Source organism: Falco rusticolus, chromosome 15 (genome assembly GCF_015220075.1).
Source record: "Falco rusticolus isolate bFalRus1 chromosome 15, bFalRus1.pri, whole genome shotgun sequence".
Classification (NCBI taxonomy): domain Eukaryota; kingdom Metazoa; phylum Chordata; class Aves; order Falconiformes; family Falconidae; genus Falco; species Falco rusticolus.
This window is the reverse complement of record NC_051201.1, coordinates 23117202-23142109: the sequence shown is the minus strand read 5'-3', so window position 1 is coordinate 23142109 and position 24908 is coordinate 23117202. Positions and strand designations below refer to the sequence as shown.

Below are 24908 nucleotides of genomic sequence, written 5' to 3'. Positions count from 1 at the left end.
GCAGCAGCCGGACCCGGAGGCGGGAGAGCTGGGAGAGCCTTCGCGGCCGGGGATGGACCCGGAGACGAGCCCCGGCCACAGGCCGCCTCCCCCAGGCCGGGGTCGGAGGGCCGGGGCCGCGCCGGGGGCCGGACAGCGGCCGGGCGCGGGGAGCAGCAGCGGAGGGCGCCGCGGGACAGCGGCCCGGACGTTTGGCTACGGTACCACAGCGCGGCGGGGGAAGAAGGGACGGACGAGGACACGCGATGCCCGGCCCCGTTTTACCCGGGTCCCCCCGGGCCCTGCCCACGACAGGCAGCCGCCGCTGGCCGTACGGCCGCAGGGAGCCGGGGTGCCGGGCAGCGGGAGGCTCGACGCCACCCACCCCGCACGGAGAGCGCAGGGAGGCCCGGGTAGCAGCGGGTCGCCTCCGGGAGCGGCCCTTGGGCGCCCCCGCCCCGCGCCCGCCCCGGAAGCTCCCGTCGTGCCCCGCGGCCCGGAAGCGGAAGCGCGGCGGGGCTGGAGCCGGCGGCGGGCAGATGGCGGAGTGCGGGCCGCAGCCCCCTGGGGGTGGCAGCGGGGCTGCGGGGGCGCCGAGCCGGCACGAGAAGAGTCTGGGGTTGCTGACCACCAAGTTCGTGTCGCTGCTGCAGGAGGCCAAGGACGGCGTGCTCGACCTCAAGCTGGTGCGGGGGCTGCCGGCGGGTGGCGAGGGGCCCGCCGCGGGCCAGGGCCCTTCTGCTGAGCCAGCGGCGCTCCGGCGGGCCCGGCGCTCCGGGGGCTGAGCCGGGTTTTGAGGGGGAAATCGGGGTAGGGCAGCCCGGTGCGGCAGGCGGAGGGAGAACGGGGTCTGCTGGGGTGCGGCAGAGCTGACAGCCGCGCCAGGGGCGTGCGGAGGGGGCTCCGCACCTGCTGCCTCCTTCCCGGCGGCGCTCCCCGCTCCGTCGGCCTGTCCTAGCCGCTCCGGTGACTCGCGGAGGGAGGAGGCAGCGGACCTTGCCTGACCTTGCAGGCGTTTGTGCGCTTCAGTGGGAACCCCATTTGGCCGTCTCGTTCTCTTCTGCGTTCTTGCCCCACACCAAGGTGCTACCCGATCACCCGCACTGTAACGATCCAGCCCTATAAAGCCTCCGAGACCTATAGAAACAGACACCTACAGAAACTGTTCCTCCCTGCTGTGCTTTGCACCACGGCATACAGCAGGAAGGGGAGTGTGGTCAGATTCATATCCCTTAAAGGTCATCCTTAATGCCTTTATCCTGTGGAGAAGTGCCATGTGGACATGCCTTGCTTCTGCGTTTTGGAGGTTTTCACCTAGAGGAAGTAACTTTGTCTTTGTGGCACGTATGGTACTTAAACCTAGGCCTTTTCTATAGGTGAAGCTCCTTTTCTGTGGTTTATGTAAATACTTCTTACGTGAGTGCGTGTGTGCTTGGACTCTTCACGGGCAGCAGATGAGTGCCAGAAAGCTGTGAAGACACAAGGGCTGGTGGAGTCTCCTGGCTGTAGACTTCTGTCCTCTCCTGTGCCAAAGGGTTGTCTATTTGGATTTGGGCAATATTTTCCTGTTTAAAACGTCCATTAAGTGGATTGGTATTGGTTAGTGTGATTTGATCAGTTATGCGGTGTAGGGTCTCTGAAGTCCCAGTCTGTTACTGTTAGGTAAGAGGGAACATCGTTGCTGTGCTGACCCGCTCTGTATGGTGCCGCTGACATTGTTGGGCCTGGCTGTGCCCACACATGAGTGCAGCACGTGTTAGCCAGTGCTAGGCTGCTGTGTGATAGTGGGAGCAGGTGTATCGGTGCAGTCCAGTGTGTCCAGGAACCTGAGGGGAGGAGAGTCCTGTGAGCAACATAGGGAAGTCCCAGGGCTGCTCAGGAGCTCCTGCCGTACTGCAGTGCTTACTCTCCTCCTGGCTTTGTGTCTTTCAGAGGACTCCGCCTCTTGAAAAGGTGTTGATTCTCTGTGAAGTGGCATCAGATCAGATTTAGAAAAGGCCTTTTGTATGTCAACTTTGCTAAATTGTCAGTTGTGCAGACAGCTCTCTGCATTCCTCTTCTCGTCTCCACCTCTTTTACCTGGAAGGACCACCAAATTTTTAGGCTGCTGAACTAGTGTCTTGTAGCACTGCTTTGCTGCTGAGGAATGGTGATTTTTTGACCCACCATGACCAGGATGGCTGGTCCATAGTGGGGGAGGTTGTGGGGTAAGAAAAGGAATGAAGGGTCAGTGGCTTCTTCTCATGGTCATGGTGACGTTGAGAACATGGCTTTGTAATTTGAGGCGCTGGAGCAAGAGAGGTATGAGATGGCGAGCACAGTGTTTGGCCAGGAGGCAATCTTGACAGGCAGGAAGGAGTGAAACATGACTGAGAGTTTGGAGTTAAGTGTCTAACCTTTTTGCAGGCTGCGGATACCTTGGCTGTGCGACAGAAGCGACGGATCTACGATATCACAAATGTCCTGGAAGGCATCGGGTTGATTGAGAAGAAATCCAAGAACAGTATCCAGTGGAAGTGAGTGACAGAGAAGGTCTAAATCGTTCACAGGTCCCTTCTAGTCCAGGTCTAAGTTACACTGGGATCAAAATACCCTGCTCAGAGCAAGGTTCCTCAGTGGTCTGGGCATGCTTGTACTTTCCTCTCAGCTGGGCTATGCTGATGGTAGTAATGGGGAAAGCCAAAGTACATATGGCATGTCTGTTTTACAGCGGAGTTGTTATTTTGGTACAAGCTAAGTATCTGCAGTGCCTTGGGCTAGAAAAGATGCCTGTCATGGCAGGGGGTGGGGGAGGACTCTGCCAGTCTGCGCAATATAGGAAGGTGTGCTGTGCTGGAAGGTGGGGATGTAGAGTGGGTACAGATGAGGTTTTTTTGGGTGATCTGGCCTTGATCTATGACAGAGGTAGCAGTAAGGGAGATGGCAACCTCTCTGAGAGGTTGGGGCTGGTCTGGGTGCCTCCAGAGGCTGATGCATGTCACTCCTTTTTACTTTGCTCAGAGGGGTGGGTCCTGGCTGCAACACACGTGAAATAGCTCATAAACTTATCGAGCTGAAGGCAGATATAGAGGACCTGGAGCAGCGGGAGCAGGAGCTGGAGCAGCAGAAGATGTGGGTTCAGCAGAGCATAAAAAACGTTACAGAAGACATGCAGAACAGTCGATATCCTTTGTGTGAACTGATTACACTCTCTCTGTGTTTGCTTGCTGGGCTGGAAAGCAGAGCTCTGAGGGCTGGGTTGGTGCTGCCCTACTTGGGGCAGAGGAGTGGTGGTGGTGGTGGTGACCTGTTGTTGCTGGAGGATCTGCTCTAAAGGGTCAGGAGGCAGGCTTTGAAACTAAGGTAACTCTGTCTAGCCTGGGAACCAGCTTTCTTTGCAGTGCATGGCTTCTTGTTTGTCTTTTTGAAGTAAAAAAAACTGTAATGTTTACCAAGGTGAGAAAAGTGTTTCCCTCAGTGTCACAGGTGCCACTTACTTGAGTGCAGGGCCGCTCTTGTGGCTTGCCTGTCTTAGGATGTCAGCTCTGACAAGTATGTAGCTTGCAGACCCCGCCTGCAAACCGCTTTGGTGTGGCATGGAGAGCCTTCTGGGAATAGCGTTTCTTGTGCTCAGGAAGGAAATGCCAGGTGCCCTTTGAGTTCTCTTTCTGTGCAGGAAGCTGCAGCCTTTCTCCTTAACCTTGAAAACATTAGCGTATGTGACGCATGAAGATATCTGCAAATGCTTCACAGGTGAGAAAATGGTGCTCTGTTGTAAAGACATAACACTGCAGTGCAGTCTGTCCCAGCTGCTCTCCTTTCTCCAGGAAAGAGGAGGCAGCAGATCGCAGGCCACCCAACAGCATCAAGTTAAATGTAGCTCTGATGCCATCCTGGGTTTGTGTACCACTGAGTCGTAGCTTTCTTGTCACCATCAGAGGAGGCAGGCAGTTTCTTGTGTTTAAAGGAATAGAGCTGCTGTTCCTAAGGAAGTCTTTTTGCTGGGTGTCACTATGTGGGTGTTTGTGTGTTTTGTTAGAAGCCCTTGATTTTAAGGGCTTGGGTGGAGAATGTTCTAATAATGAGAAAATTTTATTGCATGGTATAAAGTCTGGGTGTAAGCAGGAAAAGAGTATAAAAAGCGGTCCCTCAGCTGCATCATGCCCTCTACCAATAAGAATGCAGGAGGTAGAGAGGAGCAGGACAGAAGGGAGTATGCCACTTGCTGTGACCTCACTCCCTAGTGTACTGCCTTCCTAAAGCTGTGAGGTGCCTGTATAAGAAGCCGTATGTTCTGTCTGTGGGGCAAAAGTGAAGAAAACCCACAGGACTCTCTAGTTTCTTCTCTATTGCCAATTTTAATGATAGTTGTAGGACAAAAAAAAAATCCCCAGTGGCCAGCCTGCAATACAGCAGCCTGCAGTATGTAAACTGTTCTCAGCTGTAGCAGGGGACACCTACCCCTCCTGACCCCAGGCAACCTGCATCTGCTTGCTTGCAGCAAAGGTTGGAGCTACGTATCCTGACCTCCCCCAGTCATGCGTAATCTCACCCGTGTTTGATTCTTTCCTTGTCTCTCCCAAGCGCTCTTCTCACCCTACACTTCATCAGCTTTTCTATTTTTCATCTTTGTCTTTGTGGGCTTTTCTTGTTCACCAGACTTTATGCTGCTCAGGTTCCTGCTGGTAACTTATGCATCACCTCTGCTTTACTGTTTCTTCTGATTTAAGCTAGCACTTTGGGGATTGTGTTTTAGTTTGACAGTGCTTGGGGCCAGATAACTCATAACAGTGTGGAAGAGTTTACTGGAGACCAGCAGACAGCTTATTGCTTGCTTGGTTGATTGCTTTGCATTTTATTGCACCTGTTTTTTGTAAACTGGTTTGCGTCTGAAGTCAGACGTCACCAAAATGTACAAAAACTAGATTTTACTGAGGGCAGATCTTGAATCCCTTCTAGAACAGAGGCTTGATCCATATTTTTCCATTGTCTGTTCAGTTTTCTTGTATGAATATGCCTTATGTCACAATTTTTTCCTCTCCTGAGCATCTGAGCCTTGCAGCAGTTCTTTGTTGGACCTTGTTTGTTTTTGAACTGTTGTTTTTGAGCAGGCTGAATTTCAGCTCCTGGTTTTTCTGATTAACTGCTATTGAACTTGTTTTCTCAAAGTGAGTTAGAGCTTAGAGATTTCTATGCTTGGACTCTTATCAAATATGGATTCATTATTTGGATTAAAAAAGAATAAGAACATGTTATTTTTTAGTGACTGGGAAACATAATTTTCCTGTCTGTTGCTGTGATGCGTTTTGCATTTGCAGAATCAAAAAGGAAGTGGAAACACTGTACAGTGCTTTGTAAAAGTACTGGGATTGTAGCTATCAAAGGAGATAGAAACACAGCACCTGTATTTGAAACAAACCTGGTCTTAATGCTCGAGCTTGTGTCTTTGAGCTTTATTAAGCATTTTTAATGTTTCTTAACAATATATTCCTTAGCTGTAGATTTGTTAAAGGAATCCCATTTTATTGGCAAATCCTGTGATATTTTTAATCCCTGTACCTTTTGCTGATCTGACCTTCAATTGCCTGCCTGAAATTAAGGGATGGGCTCTTCAGCTGTCCACTCCCATTGCTCTGGGCATCTTCTGTGTTAATTGTCAGGTGACACTTAATGCAGAATACCAGTGAAGTGTGAATACTAACCACCCTAAAGTTTAAACATTCATAGTGAAAGCTGCTAACTGCTCAGTCTGAGTATGTCTGATGTTCACAGTGCTGGTATTTCTCTGTTCACATTTCTTTAAACCCGGATATGGGCTGGAAGCTGCTTGCTTCTGACTGCTATGTTATTAGGAGCACAGGTTTTAAGGAGCTGCAGAATGTGAAAGGGAAAGATGCTGTTAGCTGGCTCCCTGTGTGTGCAGGGTCCAATGCAACTAACACCAGGCAGCTCTCCTGCCAGTAGAGACTGGGGTGTGTTCGTTTCAGGTATTAGTGCTCCAGCATGAGGTTGCCATGCTGTTGGCAGCCTAGCTCCCAAGCCATTTGACACCACCTCCCTGCTGGCAGTGCAGCTCTGAGTTGTGTGCTCTTTAGTTTACTATTCACATCTAAAAACCTGTGACAACACTACGAAGGATCCCTTAGGACTTAGATGTTCTTGAATGAATTTAAGCCCTTCTGAGGAAAAGAAAGGTTAGTCCCATTAAGTATGCTGCTAAGAAACTTTAGGGTTGCTTTGTGAGAAACTTTGAAGGTTCATTGTGCCTTAGGCAGCTGGCACATTGGGAGCTGTATGATACGCTCAGCAGCTCGTGTGTAAATAGCAGTCCTCAAGGGAAGGGAGAGCAGGAGATAAGGGGGCTTTGAGGAGGGGCTCTTTGTCAGTGCTTAATTATTGTCAGAACAGTTTGTGCCCACTGAGTGCTGACCAGTCTGTTTTCACAGGAGATACCCTCCTTGCCATACGAGCCCCATCAGGCACACGTTTGGAGGTTCCCATCCCTGAGGTGAGTGATAAATGCATGGCAGGATGCAGGAGTGTGCGTGTTGGGGTGGGGGTTGCTGCTGGATTGACCAGTCGGAGGATTGACGGAGTTGGAGGAACAGGCAACCCAAGGAGGGCTCCAGATATTAAATAATTGCCAGGAAACTATTGTTCGGAAGTATGTGAGCAATTGCAGGAGCGCCAGGGGAGAGGATAGTCCCGGGCATGAGGGCAGTTGTATGTGGAACAGTGCTGACCTGTCTGGACAGCTTGTCTTGCCTCTGGAAAATTCCTATTCTGTTTGAAAAGGGCTTTTAATGTACGGTTGTGTTTTGCTTTTGACTTTTTCTCAGGGCCTAAATGGGCAGAAGAAATATCAAATCCATCTGAAGAGCACAAGTGGCCCCATTGATGTTCTCTTAGTAAACAAAGATGCTTGGAGCTCTCCTCCTGTCGTACTACCTGTCCCTCCCCCTGAAGACCTCATTCAGTGCCAGGCAGTTGCACCCTCAAAACCACAGCTACCACCGCTTGCCCACTTCCAGGAGGCATCTGTTCCCAGCAGCACCCAGCCCTCTACACCGACACCCACCAGCACTCAGGACCATAGCCCTCCCACACAGAAAGCTGCAAGCACAGGTGAGAGGGAGGCTACAGGAGGCAGAAACGGGATGGTGGCTGACAAAGGAGAGAGTACGTTCCTTGGCCTGGCTGAGGCTGGCACTGCTGGTTGTGCAGCACTGTCAGCTCCCAGCAAAGGGGGCACCTCTGCCTTTGCTGCAGTGAGCCTTTCCTTTTGTCTTGGTTAGTGGGACTGGCTGTGTTAATGGAAATAAGACACTTGGATTGAGGGGGTAGTGCCAGCCTGTAGGAGCGGTGGGGGGGGGGAGAGGTTGATCGTGCAGATTTGTTGTTTTACTGTGAAAGGGTCGTTTCAAATCTCGAGTTCAACTTTCAGTTTTAAAAAAGACTGTCAAAAATACTAGATTAGGTTAATTGTAGCTTTGTCCAGCTAAATTTTGAAAGCCTCCAGCAGTGGAGATCCCCAGCTTCCTTGGTGAGCTCTTCCAGGGCTGCAGCACCCTCTCAGAGAATTCAGTTTTCCTGATGTCTGGATCCTTTGAGCTGCATCTTGTGCCTGCTGTGCACATTGCGTTGTTTGTCACCACTGAGGTCTTAATTTTTGTAACTGCCTTTCAGGTAGCTGCAACCTGCTGTTAGATTGCGCTTAGACTTCTTTCTGCCTGACTGAACAAGCCCAGCTCCCTTCACCCCTCCTTGTAGGCCATGTGCCTCAGACTCCTGGCCAGCTTGGTAGCCTTCAGCTGGATCTTCTCCACATCTTTCTTGGGCTGGTGGATGGCCAAAGCTGAACACAGTATTCCAAGTGCAGCCTCAGCCCCAAGCAGGAGGATAGTAACTTCCCTCAGTGTGCTGGCCATGCTTCTCCTGGTGTAGCTTGCTACCTGGCTTGTGTTAATTGCTGTGGGAGCATGTTCTTGGCTTATGCGCAGCCTGGCACCACCAAGACTGCTCTCCAGCAGAACTTGCAGCAGGACCTGGGAGCATTTGCTGGGTGAAAGCAAGAAGCCTCCTTCCTAAGCAGCTGTCTGTGCTTGGCCAGCATCGCCAGTGAGGGCTGTGTCTGTGCTGCAGCTTCTTGCTTTGGGGCTGGTGGGAGGTTACATTCCTTCATGTGTCTGTGGCTCTTTCCAGAATGCGGTGTCCCAGCAGCAGAATCCAAGAGCAGCAGCAACTTTGATCCCCTCGGTGATGCGTCTGCATCAGGCGGCCAGGCGGCCGGGTTAGATACCCAGCCGCTGCAGTCCTCTGCCTCGCTGGACAGCAGCTCCGTCCCACCCAGCCCCTCTACCTCCTTCGAGCCGATCAAGCCCGATCCCACAGGAAGTGAGTATGCACCCTCGTGTCATTTGCTGCTCCAAAAGCAAGCAGGCTGCTGGGCCTGGAGAAAGGAGCTGAACTCTGTTTTGCCTTTGCTGTCAGCCAGACTCTGTAAGGGATGAGTAGGCATTTCCCTCTGAGGGTGCTGGGGAGCCTGGGGAGAAGGTGACTGTGTCATGTCTAGTGTCCTGCCACTTCCTGTGATGTCAGTACTAGACAATCTGTGAGGGACACTTGCGTGACACGTCTCTGCAGTTACATGTAGAATTATTCCCTTTCAGTCCCTTCTGTAGTGCAGGCTCCAATTTTTGAGACTGCACAAAGCTATAGAATTTCCATTTGTCACCGAAAGCACCTTTGTAACTCATGGGGAGTTTTCCTTTAGTAGGGGAGCTCTTGTCTGTTTCCCTTCTTTACTTGGGAATATTTCATCTATCTTTAGTGATCTTGTGGCCTTAATGATCTTGCAGTGTATATTTGGGGAGCTCATTATTGTGCTTGGTGAGGTGAAACAGGCTTTAAAAAAGGAACATTTGAGCTTTATTCCAGGAAATGGCAGGCTGGCCCAAGGACAGAAAAGCATCTTCTAGGCAAGGCACACCACTTTAATGTTTTGAAGCCTACCTTCACTGCAGAAACACTCTAGGTTAGAGGGTAAGAGGAAATCTTATTCAGATGTAGCTCACGCAGTGCTTTTTTCAGGCTTGTGTTTGCTAGCGTGTCTGAGAGAAGCGTGAACTGTCTGTCTTCATCTTGGAGTAATCTTGATTGTGGAACTATGCCTTTGATGTGTGTATAGTTTACCACATCGCAGTGGGCCTGTGCTGACTCTGTGAAGGCATGCCCTCATCCTACAGAAGATACATCGAGGAGTACGGGAGCTGACACTGTGAGGCTTACATACAGGCAATTACTGTAGAGCTGCTGACTGATAATGTTCATGTCCCGAGGCTCCTACAGATTTATTTTAAAGCAGTTGAGCTTAAGTTTCCTATTGCTTACCCTTTCAGCAGAAATATGTGACATGGCGTGTGGGAGCGAGAGTTTCTGGATGGGATTGGATGGTTTGGGTGTGTAAGGAGTACAGTAGGATAGTAGGTGATTATACTGTAAAGCATGTCAAACTCTTCATGTAACGGTGCAAACCATTTGGTTTGTTGTATTTGCAGTACTGGAACTTCCCAAAGAGCTGTCAGACATGTTTGATCCAACGAGAGGTATGTTCAACCCTCACCATGGCTTTGTTCTGTGCCCATCTACCCACAGAAATGGGACAGTTTGTTTTATTCGCTCCCTTTTGGGTTATTTTGGGGATGTGGTTTTGTAAGGTTCTTGTGTTTGTTGGTGGCTGCTGCTTGTCTACTTTTAGCTAGGCACTCTTAAATACCAGTTTCTGTATGTATTTTTCTGTCATTGTGTTGCTAGCAAGCTCTGTTAGAGTTTGCCCTGCAGTGTGCAGATGAGGGCTTTCCTGTCCACCTGCCAACGCTAATCTGTGCTCCGGCTTCCCACGCCCCTTCTCCAACTTGTCTGCACCATGTAAAAGAAAACACCCTGTTAGTCTTGTTTCAGCTGTAGCCTGCCCCCAAGGCCAACCCAAGCAAATAATCAGGGGAGATAGTCTCTCTTCAAGATGTCCCTCAGTGGGTTTGGTGGTGCTAGTTAGTAGTTTTGGAACAATAGGGAAGGGGGTGCTGTTAACTTGTGTCAAGAGTTCTGCCTCTGCCCAAGGAATGTCTGGGTGTCACTGCCTAATGGTGGGACGAACTCCGGGCAGGAGAGGTGGATGAATTTGGTCTAACATAAGCCTAAACTGGGAAACTCTTTTTATCTGCACATTTATTTCCCTTCAGTGCTGGTGGAATACTTTCTAGCCCCACAGCTAGGCAGAGCTGAGTACACACACAAGCACTTTTGTAGTGGTGATGATACATACAACAGCAGCCTCCCTAGTTCTGTGCTCTAGCAGGTGCTTTGTGAAAACGTTGCTTTTGTGTGAAAACCCCGCAGTCCAAATGCACATGCGTGAGCCTCTGGTCTGTGTGCTAGGAGCCCTGGGCCCCGCAGTCAGCCTGGAGAACACCTTTCCTCCTTGTGCAGCACTTGCTGCTGTAGGGTGAGGTCTTGGTAATGACTGAGTACACCTGAAGAGTAAATTTGACTTCACGATGCAAGACAAACTCCTGCGAGGCCCCAGCCTGTGCAGAAGATCTAGCTTAACCCAAACTAACTGTACTATGTGACCATGTGGGCACTATTAAAAAGAAGATGTTTGTCTACAGTAATGTATATTGTTTTATGAAGTATTCTTCCGAATTTGGAGGGGGAAGATAAAGATCCAAGAGTGAAGGACAAAACAGAGGTGACAGCTACAGAGGCAAAGCTCAGGACTGGTTAAAAGCAACACTACAGAGCTCAGAGAAATGGGCCTTGCAGCATGTTCCATGCAGCCTCTCTCATCCCTGTGTGATCCCAGTAATTTTGCCCTGGCACTGGCAGCTGCTTTAAGGGTATGCAGTTTAAGCTGCAAGCGTCTGGAGTACTGCCTTAATGTTTTGTATTGGAATTACTTTTTCTGCATGGTTTTCTCTCTCTTTTAAACGCGTGCTTAATAACTGCTTGTTTTAAACTTGGAAAAAACCTAATTTTGTCACATACATACACCCCCTCCCTGCTGTATTACCAGCCCTGATCTAAGAATGCAGGTCCTGCATTTAATTACAATTTATTGAAGCTGGTATCAGTCCTGTCTAGTTGCTTTGTGTTGAAATACTCCCACCTCGTGGCACTGAGTTAGACTTGTAGGTTCCTGTCCTCTAGGAAATAGCCTGCTGTGGATAAGTGTCTTGAAAATGAGCTTATGGGAGTTCCTTTTATGAAAGCTTATTTCAAGTGTCGGTGTTACATTGTCAGTACAATTAGACTGAGTTAGATACTCACTCTGTTAACTTGGTAAAGGGAGAGAGGCACTCAGAAAGTTTGTTTCAGACGCTTAGTTTCTTAAAGAAACTAAGTTTCTTTCTTAAAGAAAACAGATTGATTTGCATGTGCGTTGTCTGGGTGTTTCTCTGTCTACCCTTCCGGTGCCTTGTCAACCCACTAGCCAAGAATAACAATGCTGGAGGAAGGAATGATTTTTTGGAGATAATTTTTTTACAGTTTTTTGTGGGCAGTAGAAGGGAGAGGAGAGTTAATGGCCCATTAAGGAAAGATATGCAGAGCTCCTATGTTCATTCTGTTTGGCAGCAGACAGACAGCGAATCTGCCAGGATGCACGGCTGGATTAGCTGCAGCATAGCAGTGAGCCAAGGGGAGCAAATTAGGGGGACAAAGGACACAAATCTGGAGGAAACTAGAGGCTCATTAGTTCTGCTGCTTCTGGAACTGCTTGTTTGTTTTTTATTTTTTTCCCCACCCTTAGCAAAGTTGGTGGGTAACTGAGGACTGTGAATATGTCAGGCTTTACCAGCTCAGTTTCTGGTGCATGTTGAAGAATTTCCTTTGGAGGAGCTCGGGGCGCCAGCTTGCATGCCAGTGCTGGGGTAGTGCACTTGAAGGACACTGTCGTCCAGTTGAGCGAAAGCAGTCAGAAACCTCCTGCAGAATTTTTTGATGTAGCTTGAATTGTCTTGACACAGATTTCCCTTTGCCCGCAGCAGGAGGCCCAAGCCTCTGTTTGGCACTGCCAGCTGTGCACGCTGTGCCTGAGCCAGAGGAGGGGGAACAAGGGTGAGGGGCACCCTGGGAGGGGTGGGGAACTACACAGGAGCAGGCCAGGAAAGCAGAGCATGTTGCTTAACCATGCTTGTCTGTTCCCCAGAATGTATGAACTCTGAGCTGCTGGAAGAGCTGATGTCGTCTGAAGGTGAGTCTCTGAGCCTCCCCCTCATGGGGTGGCTGTTCCAGGGGAGGAAGACCATGCTGCATGACTGTACCCAGCTGTCAGTCTTGCGGCTGCAGGCTCACCCGCGTCTTTTCTGGGCCCTGGACACAGACTCTGTTCTGAGTGTCCTGACAGTCCCCGAGAGAGGCGTGAGAACCAGGAGAGCCCATCTCTTCCATATCGCAAGGCTGACTTGAAGCAACCTCAAAGACTGCTACTCTGAGGTGGCCTCCTCGTGGCTCTGCAGCTCAGTGCCCATTGGCAGCTCTTGGGTCAGTGTGGGAGTGCTGAGGTTTGTAACCTGCTGTGGGCTTCTCTTTCCCCAGTGTTTGCTCCCTTGCTCCGCCTCTCCCCTCCACCTGGAGACCACGACTACATCTATAACCTGGATGAGAGCGAAGGCGTCTGTGACCTCTTCGATGTGCCTGTCCTCAACCTCTGACTTCTCAGTGCGGCTGTGCACCTTGCGAACACAGACTGTTTTGTAACTTTGGAAAGTGTCTATTTTTGGATTCCTTTTGTGCTAGAGCTCAATGAGTGAGTGATTCAAAGATGCTCTCGTATGGACTCAGAACCAAGAGATGTGGACTTGCAGGTTGGGAGCCTCCCTGTAGCTGCTGCTTCTTCCTCTGTTGCACGTGTGTGGTGCATGTGCAACTCGCCCTGCCGCATCTCTCTCTCCACTGGATCCTGGGCCTCACTTCAAAGGGTCTGTGTTTTGAGTGTTCCCAGTTCACCCGTAGAGTTTGCCCATGTGCCTCTCCGAGCTTCCTCAAATCTGCATGCCTTGTTTTTTCCTGCACTCCTAGAGGCACTTTGCACCTCCTAGGTACCAGCTGCTACAAGGAGCCCTAATATCGTGGTCAGTTCACAAGTCCGGAGGTAGTTAGCTAGATTTCTCAATGTGAGCAGTTCAGATTGGGGTGGTTATATTTCTGAATGACAATGAGGAAAAGAAAAGAAAAGAAAAAAAAGGCACAAAGTGTCCATTTCTTCCAGTGACTCCAGACCAAGCTGGTATATTTTACGAGAAAACGCACTTTTTTTAGCCAGCTGTGCCTCCTAGTGGGACTCAGGAGTTGAGCGTTCCTAGTAGGACCCGGGAGCTCTGTCTTTCCCTGCTTGTGCATCAGCAGGAATGCTGATTATGCCTTCACCAGTCTGCCGATGCATGAGCCCAGGGGCTCCACTCCTTGTATAGCAGCTGTGCTGTCTCTACAGGGCTAAAGAAGAGGTGCCAGTATATTGGTGGGTTTTTTCCTAATTTTTGTTTTTGCCTGAGTGAAGAGGTGTTTGAAAGGATGAGACTGTTCCAGCTGGTGCCTGTAAGGTACCCCAGGTACATCAGAGCCTGCTCATATTTGCAAATAGCTGTCTTCTCCAACCATTGCACTTGAGCCTTCAACTGTCTAAAAGGTGACCAAGCAGTAACAATTCAGTAGTACTTTGCCGTGACAAGTTATGTAGGTGTTGTCAGAATAGTGCGCTGCTTCACCCCGCCCCCCCCGCCCCCCCCTTTTTCTCTCTTGGCATCTCCTCAGGATCAGGCTTTCTGTATATTTGAATTTGCTTCTGTAGTGTCCGTACCCATGCTCCCAATTCCTGATCCTGTGGCAGGTCTTTACCTAGTGTGATGCTTTCTCCGCATCATTTTTCCACAAGGTTTTCCTCATTGCTTTGGAATGGAACGTCTGCTGTTGGGTCCATTTTATGATTATCAGGTGGTACCAGTCTTGGACCCTGTACAGTTTAGTTGGATAAAATGCCCTGATGGATTTGCGTCGTATTTTGCAAGCCCCAACTTTGGTTGTCAGTCAGATGATGTATTTGTGTCTTCAGTTTTGCACATCTTCCTGCCAATGTGGTAGCAGCAGCTGTCCTGCCGTCCCTGCTGCACAAACTGCCGCAGAGGGGGCCAGGCCAGACGCATGGCTGGCTGTTGCAGAAAGGTAGCTTGCAGCCATCCACTTAACCAGCTGACATTTAACTTCTCCGCTTAGCTGCTCACTGCCTGTGAACCACGCAACCAGCTGGAGCACCAGCAATAAGGGATGTAAAGTCTTTAACTCTCGGAGCCTGCAGAGGTGAGCAGAGTATGCGCTTTGGGACCTGTGTCCCCGAGGTGGCTCCGGGGGCCATCCTGTTCTGCGTGGGACTCCTCCAGAGAAGCTGTTCCTCTCTGCAGCCCCGAATCACCCATGTCCTCTTTGGGAAAAGCGTGAAGAATTCAGGAGGAACAGCGGGATGCTCTAGTGTGACAGCAGGCAGCTGCTGCTGGCAAGACAGCTGTGGCGTGGGCCCCCACGGGGGTGAGCTTCCAGCCCTGAGCTTCCAGCCCGCACGCAGCCAGTCCCTGAGCCTGCTCTCTGCATGGGGCTGCCAGATCCCTCGGTCCCGTGTTAGCTGGGCTCCGTGGCTTTGGTGTAGCTTGAGCTCTTCATGTGCTGCCTGGCCCTCACCCTCCTTCCGCGTGTTCACGTTTCCACCCGTTAGATGACCTTTGGAATAGGATACCTAGAGAAAAATTTACAGTCGCAAATGAACTTTTGATTCATATATAAAGATTATTTTTATACTTTTTTTTGCAAGGAAAGAAAATGGCCTGTGATATTTGTACAGTGTTCTCTGACGTGAATAAACAAAAACTTTCCAGAGTTTCCCGCCCCTGCCTGGCCTGCGCCGCCCCTCGACCGGACGGGCCCCCGCACAGCGCAGCGGCTCCTGCGCCCCCCGGGACTGGGCCCGGCCCGAGGGAGGCCCCGGCCTCGCCGCGGAGGTGGGTCTCGCCGCCCGCGTCAGCTCAGGTGAGGAGGCCGGGCCTGCTTGGGCTGCGGCCGGCACCTCCATCGAGGGTGACGGTGGCGGCAGAGCCTCGGGCCGGCAGCGGGGCCCCTGCGGGAGGCGGTGGCAGCGGCGACCCGGAACTGCGGCGCGGCGGGGCGGGGAGCCGAGCGGTGCCGGTGCCGCCGCGGGGGCCATGCCGCCGCCCAAGGACGTGGTGAAGATCGCCATCCAGATGGTGGGAGCCATCCCGCAGCTCATCGAGCTCCAGCAGGTACTGCCCGGCACCCCCCAGCGCCACCCTGGCCCCCCGCCCCGGCTCATGGCCACCCTCTCGCTTGCAGACCAAGCCCCTGGCCTCGGTGCTCAAGGACGTCTGCGACGCGTGAGTACCGCGGTGAGGGCCGCCCGGGCCCGGCGGCGGCTGGCACTCGCCCTGCGGTGCTGTGACCGGCCGCCCATCGCTTCAGGTGGAGCCTGCCCAACGCCGAGCGCTATGCCCTGCAGTACGCGGACGGGCGGCAGACCTACATCACCGAGTCGGTGAGGCACCCCCCCAGCCCCCCCAGCCCTGCTGGCGTGCACTCGCTGGCTCACTGCTTCCTTGCCCCTTACAGAACCGCGGGGAGATTAAGAATGGGAGCATTTTGCAGCTGACCACCTCTCCGGTACATCCCTCCGTCCCCTCGTCTCCTTCTCCACCGTGTGCTCTGGTGGGATGTCCCCCGGCTGTGGGGTGATGCGGTGCTCCAGGCCCTCAGCCACTGCCTCGCTCGGTGATGTATAGCTCGTGATGGGTCCGCTCGGTGCCTGAGACCCAGCAGAAATAACACGGGGAGGAGACCTGTCCCAGCCTTCATTCTCCCTCAGCAGAGCCTGGGGGAGTTTGAAGAGAAACTAAACTATCCTGAGATGCTTTGGACACGTGGGCCAACTCATCAGGCTTTCTTAGCGTCATGCCAGCTTGACCTCCTTCCTCAGCTCCTCCTGGTCTCTGCTCTGGTGGCTCTGTCTCTTGGTCCAGCTCCTCACCTGGGCTGCTGTAGCCTAAGCCTCCTTCCAAAACCTGTGCTTAAGCTCTTCCAGCCTTCTCCGAGCTTCTCGCTGTCTTTCAATGAGCCCCTTTGGCTTGATTCTGTCCTTCCTGGTAGGACCAAGAAGCAGAGCGGTTGTACAGCGGGATCCAGAGCAACAACTTGGACGTGAAGACTGACTCACTGAAGAAGCTTGCAAGCCTCTCCCAAGATGTTACCTTTGCTCAGGAGTTCATCAACAGGAATGGCTTGAAGCAAATCTTCTCTATTGTGGAAGAAGGGAATGAGTGAGTATCAGAAGAGGACCTTCCTGGTAGTTCTTGACTTTTCTTCTCCCTTGCTAATGCTGCATGAGCTCCATGGGCATTGGCATGGACTCTGTTCGTGTTCCTGGCTTGTCGATCCCTGTGCTGCAGCATGAAGGGCAGTGCCAGTGGCAGGGTGCTTGGCTCTGCAGGCTCCTTACTGGCAGGTAGGTGGTTGTGTCCCCCCACGCTGGCAGCCAGGGAAAGGTCCCTGTGGGTCTGTGGTCCTGACTCCACATGAATGTGCCTAGACATGAAACTCTCACCCCTTTGCTGGCTGGGTCATCTGCAGCCTCATGGGTTTTGCTACCAGGAAACCTCCTGCAATGACCTTAGCCTCTGCTGCTGCTCGTTCCTGCTACCCCAAACGATGCCTCTGCCCTGGGTTTTAGCTGTGAGAGGTCTGCAGGCAGATCAAGAAAACCCTGGTTGCCAAATACTTGTGCCTACTTGACTCTGTCAGGACGTGATGGTGCATCTCCTCTGAGCTCCTGTCTCACAGAGGGCAAGGAGCCTAAAACCAGGCAGCGTGGCATGTGTTTCTTGGAAGTAGGGGGAGGGATTTGGGGTGGTTTGGCTTTCCTGAGGGCTTGACTGCAGTGATCTTTGTACTGTGGTAGCACAGCTTTCCAGTAACTGTTGAACTTCCCCTGCCTCCACTTCCTGGAATGACTAAGCAAAAGCTCCATTTCTTACCCAAGGCTCTCTTTCCTTTCTTCTCCTGCTTGCTGCTCTCTCCGTCTCTAGCTATTTCTAAGGTACCCACCAACGTGCAAGTGTACTCCCATCTTACGGTTGGTGACTGGGGGCTATCTGGGGCCGTCCTCACTGCATTTACTTATCTGTTCTTCCAGTACAGGGGAGATGCTAGTGCACACCCTGAAGGCCTTCATGGAGCTGATGGAGCATGATTTTGTTTCCTGGGAGACCCTTAGTGCAGCCTTCATCAAGAAGGTAAGGGTCTTCTGCAGTCTCCGCAGCCTGTGCCCTTGGGATTCCTTGTTGCCCTCGTCACCCAGGCTCAGCCTGCCATGGACAGATGGTTTTGTGTCTCGTAGGTAGTGAGTTACGTAAATATGAATGCAGTGGATGCATCTATCCAGCAACTCTCCTTGTCCATCTTGGAGAACATGGTGCCTACCAGTCGCCTCCTCTTTGAGCTAGTCAAAAAAGAAGTGACGTTAGATCGTCTCCTTACCCACCTCCAGGTGTAAGTGGGGAGGCCAGAGCACTCTTCGGCTCGAGCACTCTTCGGCTCTATCCCAAAGCCGGTGGGGATGAGGCAAGGGAGGCGATTTCTCCACATCGCTTCTGATTATCCCTGACACAATGTAGTATTGTCCCTTCCTAAACAACTTGTGGGTGGGCAGCCTGTCCTGTCCCCACTGCTGGGGGAGGGATGGACTGGCCTGGAAACCATCCCATTTCCAGGTCAGATTCTTTCATTCATGGCCTTTTCCATTCAGATATTTTAGTTCTTTAAGTGACCTGCCGTTTTTCTGGCATTGGTTCTTCCCTTTCCCCGGTGTATTTAGGAGCAGTAGTGTATTCCCTGCAACTTGGGGGTGATGGTGCTGTTCTGAACAGTCTGTTAAATCCCTCAGCTAAGGGGGGTTCTTTATTCCCTCATCTTTCTCATACCTCTGCATCTTTTCAGTTTGGAGGTTTTCCTTTCTAGAGAATGCAGAGGTTCATGCCCAGGGCTCCTTCCAGACAGTCCTGTCTGTTGCTCACCCTGGGTTTTCCTGCAGCTCCCAAACACTGCACCCATGGGTGCGTGCAGAGCAGTATCTGATCCATCCAGGGCTGCTCTGCAATCACAGCTGTGGGGGCCGTCTCCCCCGCCGGCCCTGCTGTCAGCAGCTGCTCACTCATGGCTCTGTCCTCCCTGGGTCTCCCAGCTCTGTGCAGTGGGGTCCAGCAGTGAAGTGGGGAGAGGACTCTGCTTTGGGGTGGGCAAGACCATCCTCAGAGCTGGTGACTGTCATCCTCATCATACCCCTTCTGCAGGACAGATGCCCAGCTGCAGCTGAAGGCGATGGCCCTGCTCATTGCGCTGCTGCTGGCTGCGACTGATGCTGAGCGGCGGGTAAGGGGCTGTGCTCTGTAGGCAGGGCCTGGGCGATGGCAGGGTGGGGGGCATTGCAGACCCCAGCACCGCAGTGTCCCTGTCACACAGGTGCTCTGCCAAGAAGCCTTTGCTGTCTCACACCCCTTGGAGGAGTTTTGGGGGGGATGCAAGGTCTCAAATGGCAGGAGAGAATTATCACAGCTGGTGGTGGCACAGTGACTGCGATGGCCCTGGCTCAGACCCAGCATCTGGCACATCTGGGCCATCATGGCTGGGCCCCCCTGTGATGGGGTCTTGGGCAGCTGGGCCCTCCACTGTAGTGTTTGTGTTCTCTGGGATGGTGGGGCTGTTAGAGGTGCCCAGAGATGTTTAAAGTCAGCATCCTCGCTCTGCCTCTTCTTGACTGCCACAACCTGTCCTAGAAGCCTGGTGGGGCAGGATCTGTTTGAGCCCGTTTGGAGTGGGATAGTCCTGGCTGCCAGGGCAGTGGAAGCTAGGGGCAGGTCTCCTGCTCACCAGTGTCACTCTTGAGACTCCCTGTTCCTTTCTGTCCCCACCCTGCCTGTGGCATAGCAGGGAAGCGGGTCTGCAGAGGGAACACTGACTTTTTTGGGGAAATGGTGATGTGCTGAGCTGGGAAACATCTCACGGCCTCTTCCATTCCTAGGACATGATGGACTACCTGAGGGAGAAGAATATCAGGCAGTTTATCCACAAGGTGAGGAGCCGGGGTGATGCAAGGGTCTGCTCTGCACTTCATCCTCTGTGCTTCCTTTCCTCCCCAGCCTTTGGTGACCATGCCTGACTGGGTGCCCTGCGTGCCCTGCACTCCTTCCTTGCCTCCTATGGTTGCTGCTGTGCTGGCACCCACATGCCCAGGGTTGTGCCCCTGGCTGCCTGCATTTCAGTGTACCCAGCTCTCGCCCAGCCCCGAGGGGAGCTGCCCACTTCCTAACACCCCTGTGAGCAGCAGGACCTGCTGGGCTGGGGCTGTTGGGCCTGGGCTTGGAGGAACTGGGAGCAGCAGCCTGAGGGAACATCCTGACTCACGGTCTCCTGTAGAATATCATACACAGCTCCGAGCCGCTGGGGGATGAGATGGCCCATTACTTGTATGTGCTGCAGTCTGTCAGCCTCAACCTGTGTGAGCGTCGCATGAGGACCTCCATGGATCCCTACTCACAGGTCTGGGCACTCTCCTTGCAACTCTGGCCCCAGTCTCTTCTACCTGTGGAAGTAGAGGCGGGTGAAGGTTTGCCTTTGGGTGAACACAGCACATTTGATTTCATCATCAGTTTGTCCTGGGAGAACCTGCTTGCATGAGGCTCACCGGCATCCCCTCCTCTCTGCTTTCCCTCCAGGAACAGCGGGAGCTCCTCCAGTCACTGCGCCAAACCGCCTTTGAGTCGGAAGGTGAGGCGCCTGCCAGCAACTTCAGCACTGAGCGCCGGCGATCCCTGTGTGCCAAGGAGTTCCGCAAGCTGGGCTTCATGGTGAGTCTCCCCTGCAGCCCCTCCCCAGCTGCACGCTGGCTTTGCCACCCACCCTGGGCAGAACCTTCTGATGGTTCCCTAATCCTGGTGTCCCTGTGGACACTCATGGGCCACCATGCAGTACCTCCCTCCTGCTCCCTCGTCACTCCTGAACAACGAGTGCAGCTGAGCTCTTGGGTCTCAAAAGGCAAAACCCCATGGCTGCGTTGGGAGGACTCTGCTGCTTGGAGAAGAAAGCAGGAGCTGCTAAATCACATCTTTTTATGTCCTAGAACAACAGCAACCCAGCAGAGGACCTCCGCCGTGCCCCACCGGGACTCCTTGCCCTCGACAACATGGTGTATTTCTCCAGGCACACCCCCAACGCCTATAGCAGGGTGCGTGCGCTCTGCCAGAGAACTCCCTGGCAGAGAGGTGCTGGTGGATCTCCACCTTCTCTCCCTTTCTCTGTTGCCTGTCCTTGGCCAAACCCAGGCAAGGATGTCCTTTCTGGGCAAGTGTCCTGCTGTTTCCCTGTTTCAGATGGAGCTGAGTCCTCCCTGTGTGTGGGAGCAGTCATTTGAGGCTGGTGGCACTAAGGGTCCCTGTAATTTGTAGTGTTTTGACCACAGATTGGCTTCCAGGCCTTGCTCATGTCTGAGCAGACTGGGGCAACTTGGGCAAAACCAGCCAGCGGCTGCAGAGCGTTGGCCATGCTCCAACCTGCTGTGCTTGTGATTAGCTCCCATGCTGCAGCATGGGAAGGGTGCAGCCAGAGCTGGTTTTTGGGGAGACTTTACTGCTTCTGTTTGGGATGGCTTAACCTGGGGGGACAGCTCGACTAGGAAGTTCAGGAGGAGCATGGAATGTCTGAGCCCTGCTGTTGGGGCAGCTGTCTGGGTCTGTGGCCCATGTAATGTGAGGCAACGACCCTCTCCTCCAGTTTGTCCTTGAGAACAGCAGCCGGGAAGACAAACATGAATGCCCCTTCGCTCGCAGCAGCATCCAGCTCACCCTGATCCTCTGTGAGATCCTGCACGTTGGAGAGCCGTGTATGTGTGCACCCCGGCTTGTCCTTGTCCCTGCCCTGCTGCCTGCCGGCTGGCAGGAGCAAAACCACACTGCCAGGGTAGGGGGCTATGTACATGGGGCCACCAGGCCCTGGCGTGGCCAAAGGCAGGGGAAGGGGAGGTAGGGCTGGACAGAAATCCCCTGGAAAAACTGGGAAGTCTGGCATCATCTGTCCTTCTCACCACAGGCTCGGAGGTGGCTCAGGCCTTTTACCCTATGTTCTTCGGGCAGGATCATTTCTTTGAAGAGCTCTTCTGCATCTGTATCCAGCTGGTGAATAAGACCTGGAAGGAGATGCGTGCTACCCAGGAGGACTTTGACAAGGTGTGAGGGGATGCTGTGGCCCCAGATGGCAGCTGGGGCCATGGGGCTGTGCGTAAATGCAAGGGCTCTGGGGGATGTCACCCGACTGGGGGTGACATCCTGGGCCCCGCAGGTGCTGCAGGTGGTGCGGGAGCAGATCACCAGGACCTTGTCCCTCAAGCCCACCTCCCTGGAGCTATTCAAGACCAGAGTGAATGCACTGAACTACAGCGAGATCCTGAAGCTGCGGCAAACAGAGCGGCTGCACCAGGAGGAGACGCTGGCTGTGCCCGTGCTGTGAGTGGGCTATGGGCAGGGGCCCAGGGCTGTGGTGGGAGATGCTGTGGGGCTGGGAAGGTCAGCAGGTGCCTGTTGAAGTGGCCGTGCTCCTCTTCTGCTGGCTTTCACCCCAGGGAGTTGCGTGAGAGGCTGAAGCCAGAGCTCCTGGAGCTGATCCGACAGCAGCGCCTGCTGCACCTCTGCAAAGGCACCCTCTTCCGCAAGATCAGCAGCCGCCGCAGGCAGGGTGAGTGCCAGCCCTCTGCTCCTGGCTGGGGGTCCCGGGAGGGGGTGCTGAGGCTTGTCCCCTCATCCCCTGCCACCGGGGAAGTTGAAGTTAATCTGCAGGGAGCAGCGCAGCACGCCCAGCTCTCTGGGTGGCTTGGGCTAACCCCGGGGTGGGACCAAATGGGGTGTGCTGATGAGGGGGCAGCTCTGTCCTTGCAGGGAAGGGGACCTCAGCAGGGGGATGCTGAGCATTTCCCAATGGTCCCTCTGCCACAGACAAGCTCTGGTACTGCCGCCTGTCACCCAACCACAAAGTGCTGCACTATGGGGGCGTGGAGGAGGGGGTGCTCTCTCCCCCCATCGAGAGCCTGCCAGAGAAAAGTAAGTGATGGAGAGAATGAGAGGGTGAGAAGGAGGGAGGGGAGCCAGTGCCCACTGGTACCAGGGACTGAGAGCTGTGCGAGTTCAGGCTGGGGTGGGCTGGCTCTCCAAAGGGCACTGCAGGGTGGCTTGAGCCCACACCCCTCGCCCCCCAAGCTGCGGATGGCTGTGAGCCCCCACACACAGGCTCTGCTGGGCTCTGAGCACCAGGGACCTGGGGGAGAGGAGAGGAGGGCAGCCACTCATAACTCCTCTGCTTGCCCCAGTTCCTGTGGCAGACATGAAGATGCTGCTCGTGGGGAAGGAGTGTCTGCACACGAAGGAGAAGAGCTCTGGGAAGCAGAACAAGGTCAGCACTTCCCACTCTGCCTTGCACAGGGGGCCCAGCATGCTCCCCTCCCCAGCTGGTGATGGAGTTTGGTGGTAGGTGGGTGGTGGTGGATGCTTTTTGATGTGGCTTGAGACTGGAGACCTCTTAGGTCTTCTGGGGCACAGAGGAGGGGGCTGGGAGGCAGCTCCTGCTCTGAACCCTGCTGGGGCTGGAAGGAGTCCCACTGAGAAGCCAGCTACCCCCTGTGCTGTCCCTGCAGGACGTCCTGGAGCTGGCCTTTTCCATTGTGTATGATGTGGAGGAATACTGCCTCAGCTTTGTTGCCCCCACCCGGTATGAGGTGAGCTCCAAGGGCCCACTGGGGAGACAGGCTGCGGCCAGGTGTCCTTGCCAGGGGACAGGAGGCAGGGAAGGGAGTTGTGCCTGTGTGTGTCCCTGGGGTGGGAGCCACAGTGAGGGGAGGGGGGGCTGGCAGGGCTGGCACCAGGGACACCTGTGCTCTGCTTCCCCAGTTTTGCCTCTGGACGGATGGGCTGAACGTGCTCTTGGGCAAGGAGATGACAAGCGAGCGAACACAGACGGACCTCGATGTCCTGCTGTCCATGGAGCTCAAGCTGCGGCTCCTAGACCTGGAGAACATCAGCATCCCCGACACACCCCCTCCCATCCCAAAGCCCCCCAGCAACTTAAACTTCTGCTATGACTTCAGCCACGCAGAGCAGTGAGTTCCTCCCTGTGCCCTGTCCCCCTCTGTGCCCCCCCAAATCAAACCCCTTCCTCCAGGTTCTGTCCCTTGTCACCAGACCAAAGGGATGAGCCCAGGCACTGGCTGGGTGCTTGGGCATGTGCTGCCTGCACCTTGCCCACCCTGGGGAGAACTGCTTACCCTTCATTGCTTGTGTCCTGCCCTCCTGCGAGAGCACAGGGATGAGCCACCGAGCATTGGGCTCCTGTTTGAGGTGGCATGACCCAGCTGCTTTTCCCCCCCTGCCACTGGAAGGCCAGATGAAATACTTTCCAGAGAGCTGAACCCCTCTGTGGTGGCGCTTACCCTCCCCTACTGCAGCCAGGCTTTGGGCAGAGAGGGCATGAGTGCAGGCAGGAATAAAGGTACAGGCAGACCTGGGGCAGCTGGAGGTGGGTGCAGCACTACAAAGGTACGAATCTGCACTGTCTGACTCTCCCCACCAGTGTAGGGGATCTTTTCTGGTTAGGAAAGTGGTTAGAAAAAGGATAAAACACTCCTTTCCACTTGGTTTGGCAAGCAGACGGCATCTCCTGAGCACGGTGTGCCTGCCCAGCCAGGTACCTCTCACACTGAAACTTTTTTTGCTGAGCGCTGTGTGCTCCCAGTCCTGGAAGGGGGCTGTTTAGGGTACAAGCACCCTGTCCCCAGCACTCAGCTGGGCAGAGACTCGCTGCCACCGTGCCTGCAGTAAGGAAACAGACTCAGGTCTGCCCGGCACTTGGCGTTGTGCCAGTCACAGTGCCTTCCCCTGCCCTGGGTGGGTACTTGCACACTTCAGTCATGCTGCTGCACTACTGCACCATGACAAGCTACCTCCTCGCTGGCCCCCATGGCTCCCACGCCGGTGCCCTGCACCTCCTTGTGCCTACAGCTTCTCCCAGGGGTACTGCGGTAACAGCTGCAGCTGCAGGTTGCCAGGGCTCTGACTGTACCTCTGCCTCCCGCGCATTGGGACAATAAAACATTTGTGGAGAACTCAGGACCGTGTCCTTTCCAAAGGATTGGGGAAGAGGTCGGGCTGACTGTGGGGCAAAAAAGGGCCAAAGTGGCAAAACTGGGATGGTGCTGCAGTGCTGCGGGAGTGTGAAGAAGCCTGGAGGGTGGCTGGTGGGAAAATTTTGTTCCTGCTCTTGAAGAGCAGGGATTGAGTCAAATCGCCTCCGAGGAAGGTGGCCGTGGGGCTCCAGCCGAGGCTGTTCCCAGCTGGGAAGGCCTGGGGCTGCTGCCAGCGGTCCCGGTGACAAGTCGGCCAGGCTCAGCTCCTGCAAGCAGGCCAGCACCTCTTGGGCCTGAGGCCTGGAGAGCAGCATCCTGGCCACAAAGAGGCTGTTCCAAGGGAGGCTGTTCCAGCTTTTGCCCCACGCGTCCCAGCACCTCCCAGGAGCCGGCGGGAGTGGCGGGGCCCTCGGCCTCAGGCCGGGCTCGGGGTGCCCGGGGTACTGGTGGGGACCTTCCCCTACGAGCCGAGGGGAGGCGACGGGCTGCAGTGGGGCGAGCAGGCACTGGCGCCCCGCGGGCTGCACGGGAAAGGCCACAGGGTGGCCTGGGGCTGGGGAGCGGGGACGGGCGCGGGGGTCCCGGCCGCCCCTGCCCCTGCCCCTGCCCCTGCCCCTGCCCCTGCCCCTGCCCCTGCCCCTGCCCCTGCCCCTGCCCCTGCCCCTGCCCCTGCCCCTGC

General features: G+C 54.1%; 2 protein-coding genes across 8 annotated transcripts; both read left to right on the top strand.

Moving 5' to 3' along the window:
- The first annotated feature begins 219 nt into the window (after window positions 1-219).
- E2F4 (E2F transcription factor 4) lies at window positions 220-14883 on the top strand. 2 transcript variants are annotated; one of them, XR_005107663.1, is made up of 10 exons: window positions 220-665; window positions 2386-2495; window positions 2980-3141; window positions 3668-3711; window positions 6405-6466; window positions 6798-7083; window positions 8161-8352; window positions 9516-9563; window positions 10396-12211; window positions 12556-12633. XR_005107663.1 is itself a non-coding variant. In XM_037409029.1 (10 exons), exons 1-10 carry the CDS (start codon window positions 246-248, stop codon window positions 12669-12671), a joined length of 1485 nt encoding a protein of 494 aa, XP_037264926.1. In that variant the 5' UTR covers window positions 220-245; the 3' UTR covers window positions 12672-14883. The 2 variants fall into 2 exon arrangements, 1 of the variants encoding a protein (XP_037264926.1); XM_037409029.1 differs by having other exon boundaries at window positions 12167-12211; window positions 12556-14883.
- A 103-nt stretch (window positions 14884-14986) lies between these two features.
- On the top strand, window positions 14987-24212 carry ELMO3 (engulfment and cell motility 3). 6 transcript variants are annotated; one of them, XM_037409023.1, is made up of 20 exons: window positions 14987-15284; window positions 15355-15395; window positions 15481-15553; window positions 15628-15678; window positions 16162-16331; window positions 17204-17303; window positions 17408-17559; window positions 18360-18438; window positions 19088-19138; window positions 19483-19605; window positions 19782-19913; window positions 20186-20290; window positions 20836-20944; window positions 21151-21287; window positions 21400-21563; window positions 21680-21792; window positions 22050-22154; window positions 22421-22503; window positions 22745-22825; window positions 22998-24212. In XM_037409023.1, exons 1-20 carry the CDS (start codon window positions 15207-15209, stop codon window positions 23208-23210), a joined length of 2160 nt encoding a protein of 719 aa, XP_037264920.1. In that variant the 5' UTR covers window positions 14987-15206; the 3' UTR covers window positions 23211-24212. The 6 variants fall into 6 exon arrangements, with proteins under 6 accessions (XP_037264920.1, XP_037264921.1, XP_037264922.1 ...); XM_037409024.1 differs by lacking the exon at window positions 15628-15678; XM_037409025.1 differs by lacking the exon at window positions 20836-20944 and having other exon boundaries at window positions 21195-21287.
- The last annotated feature ends 696 nt before the right edge of the window (window positions 24213-24908 follow it).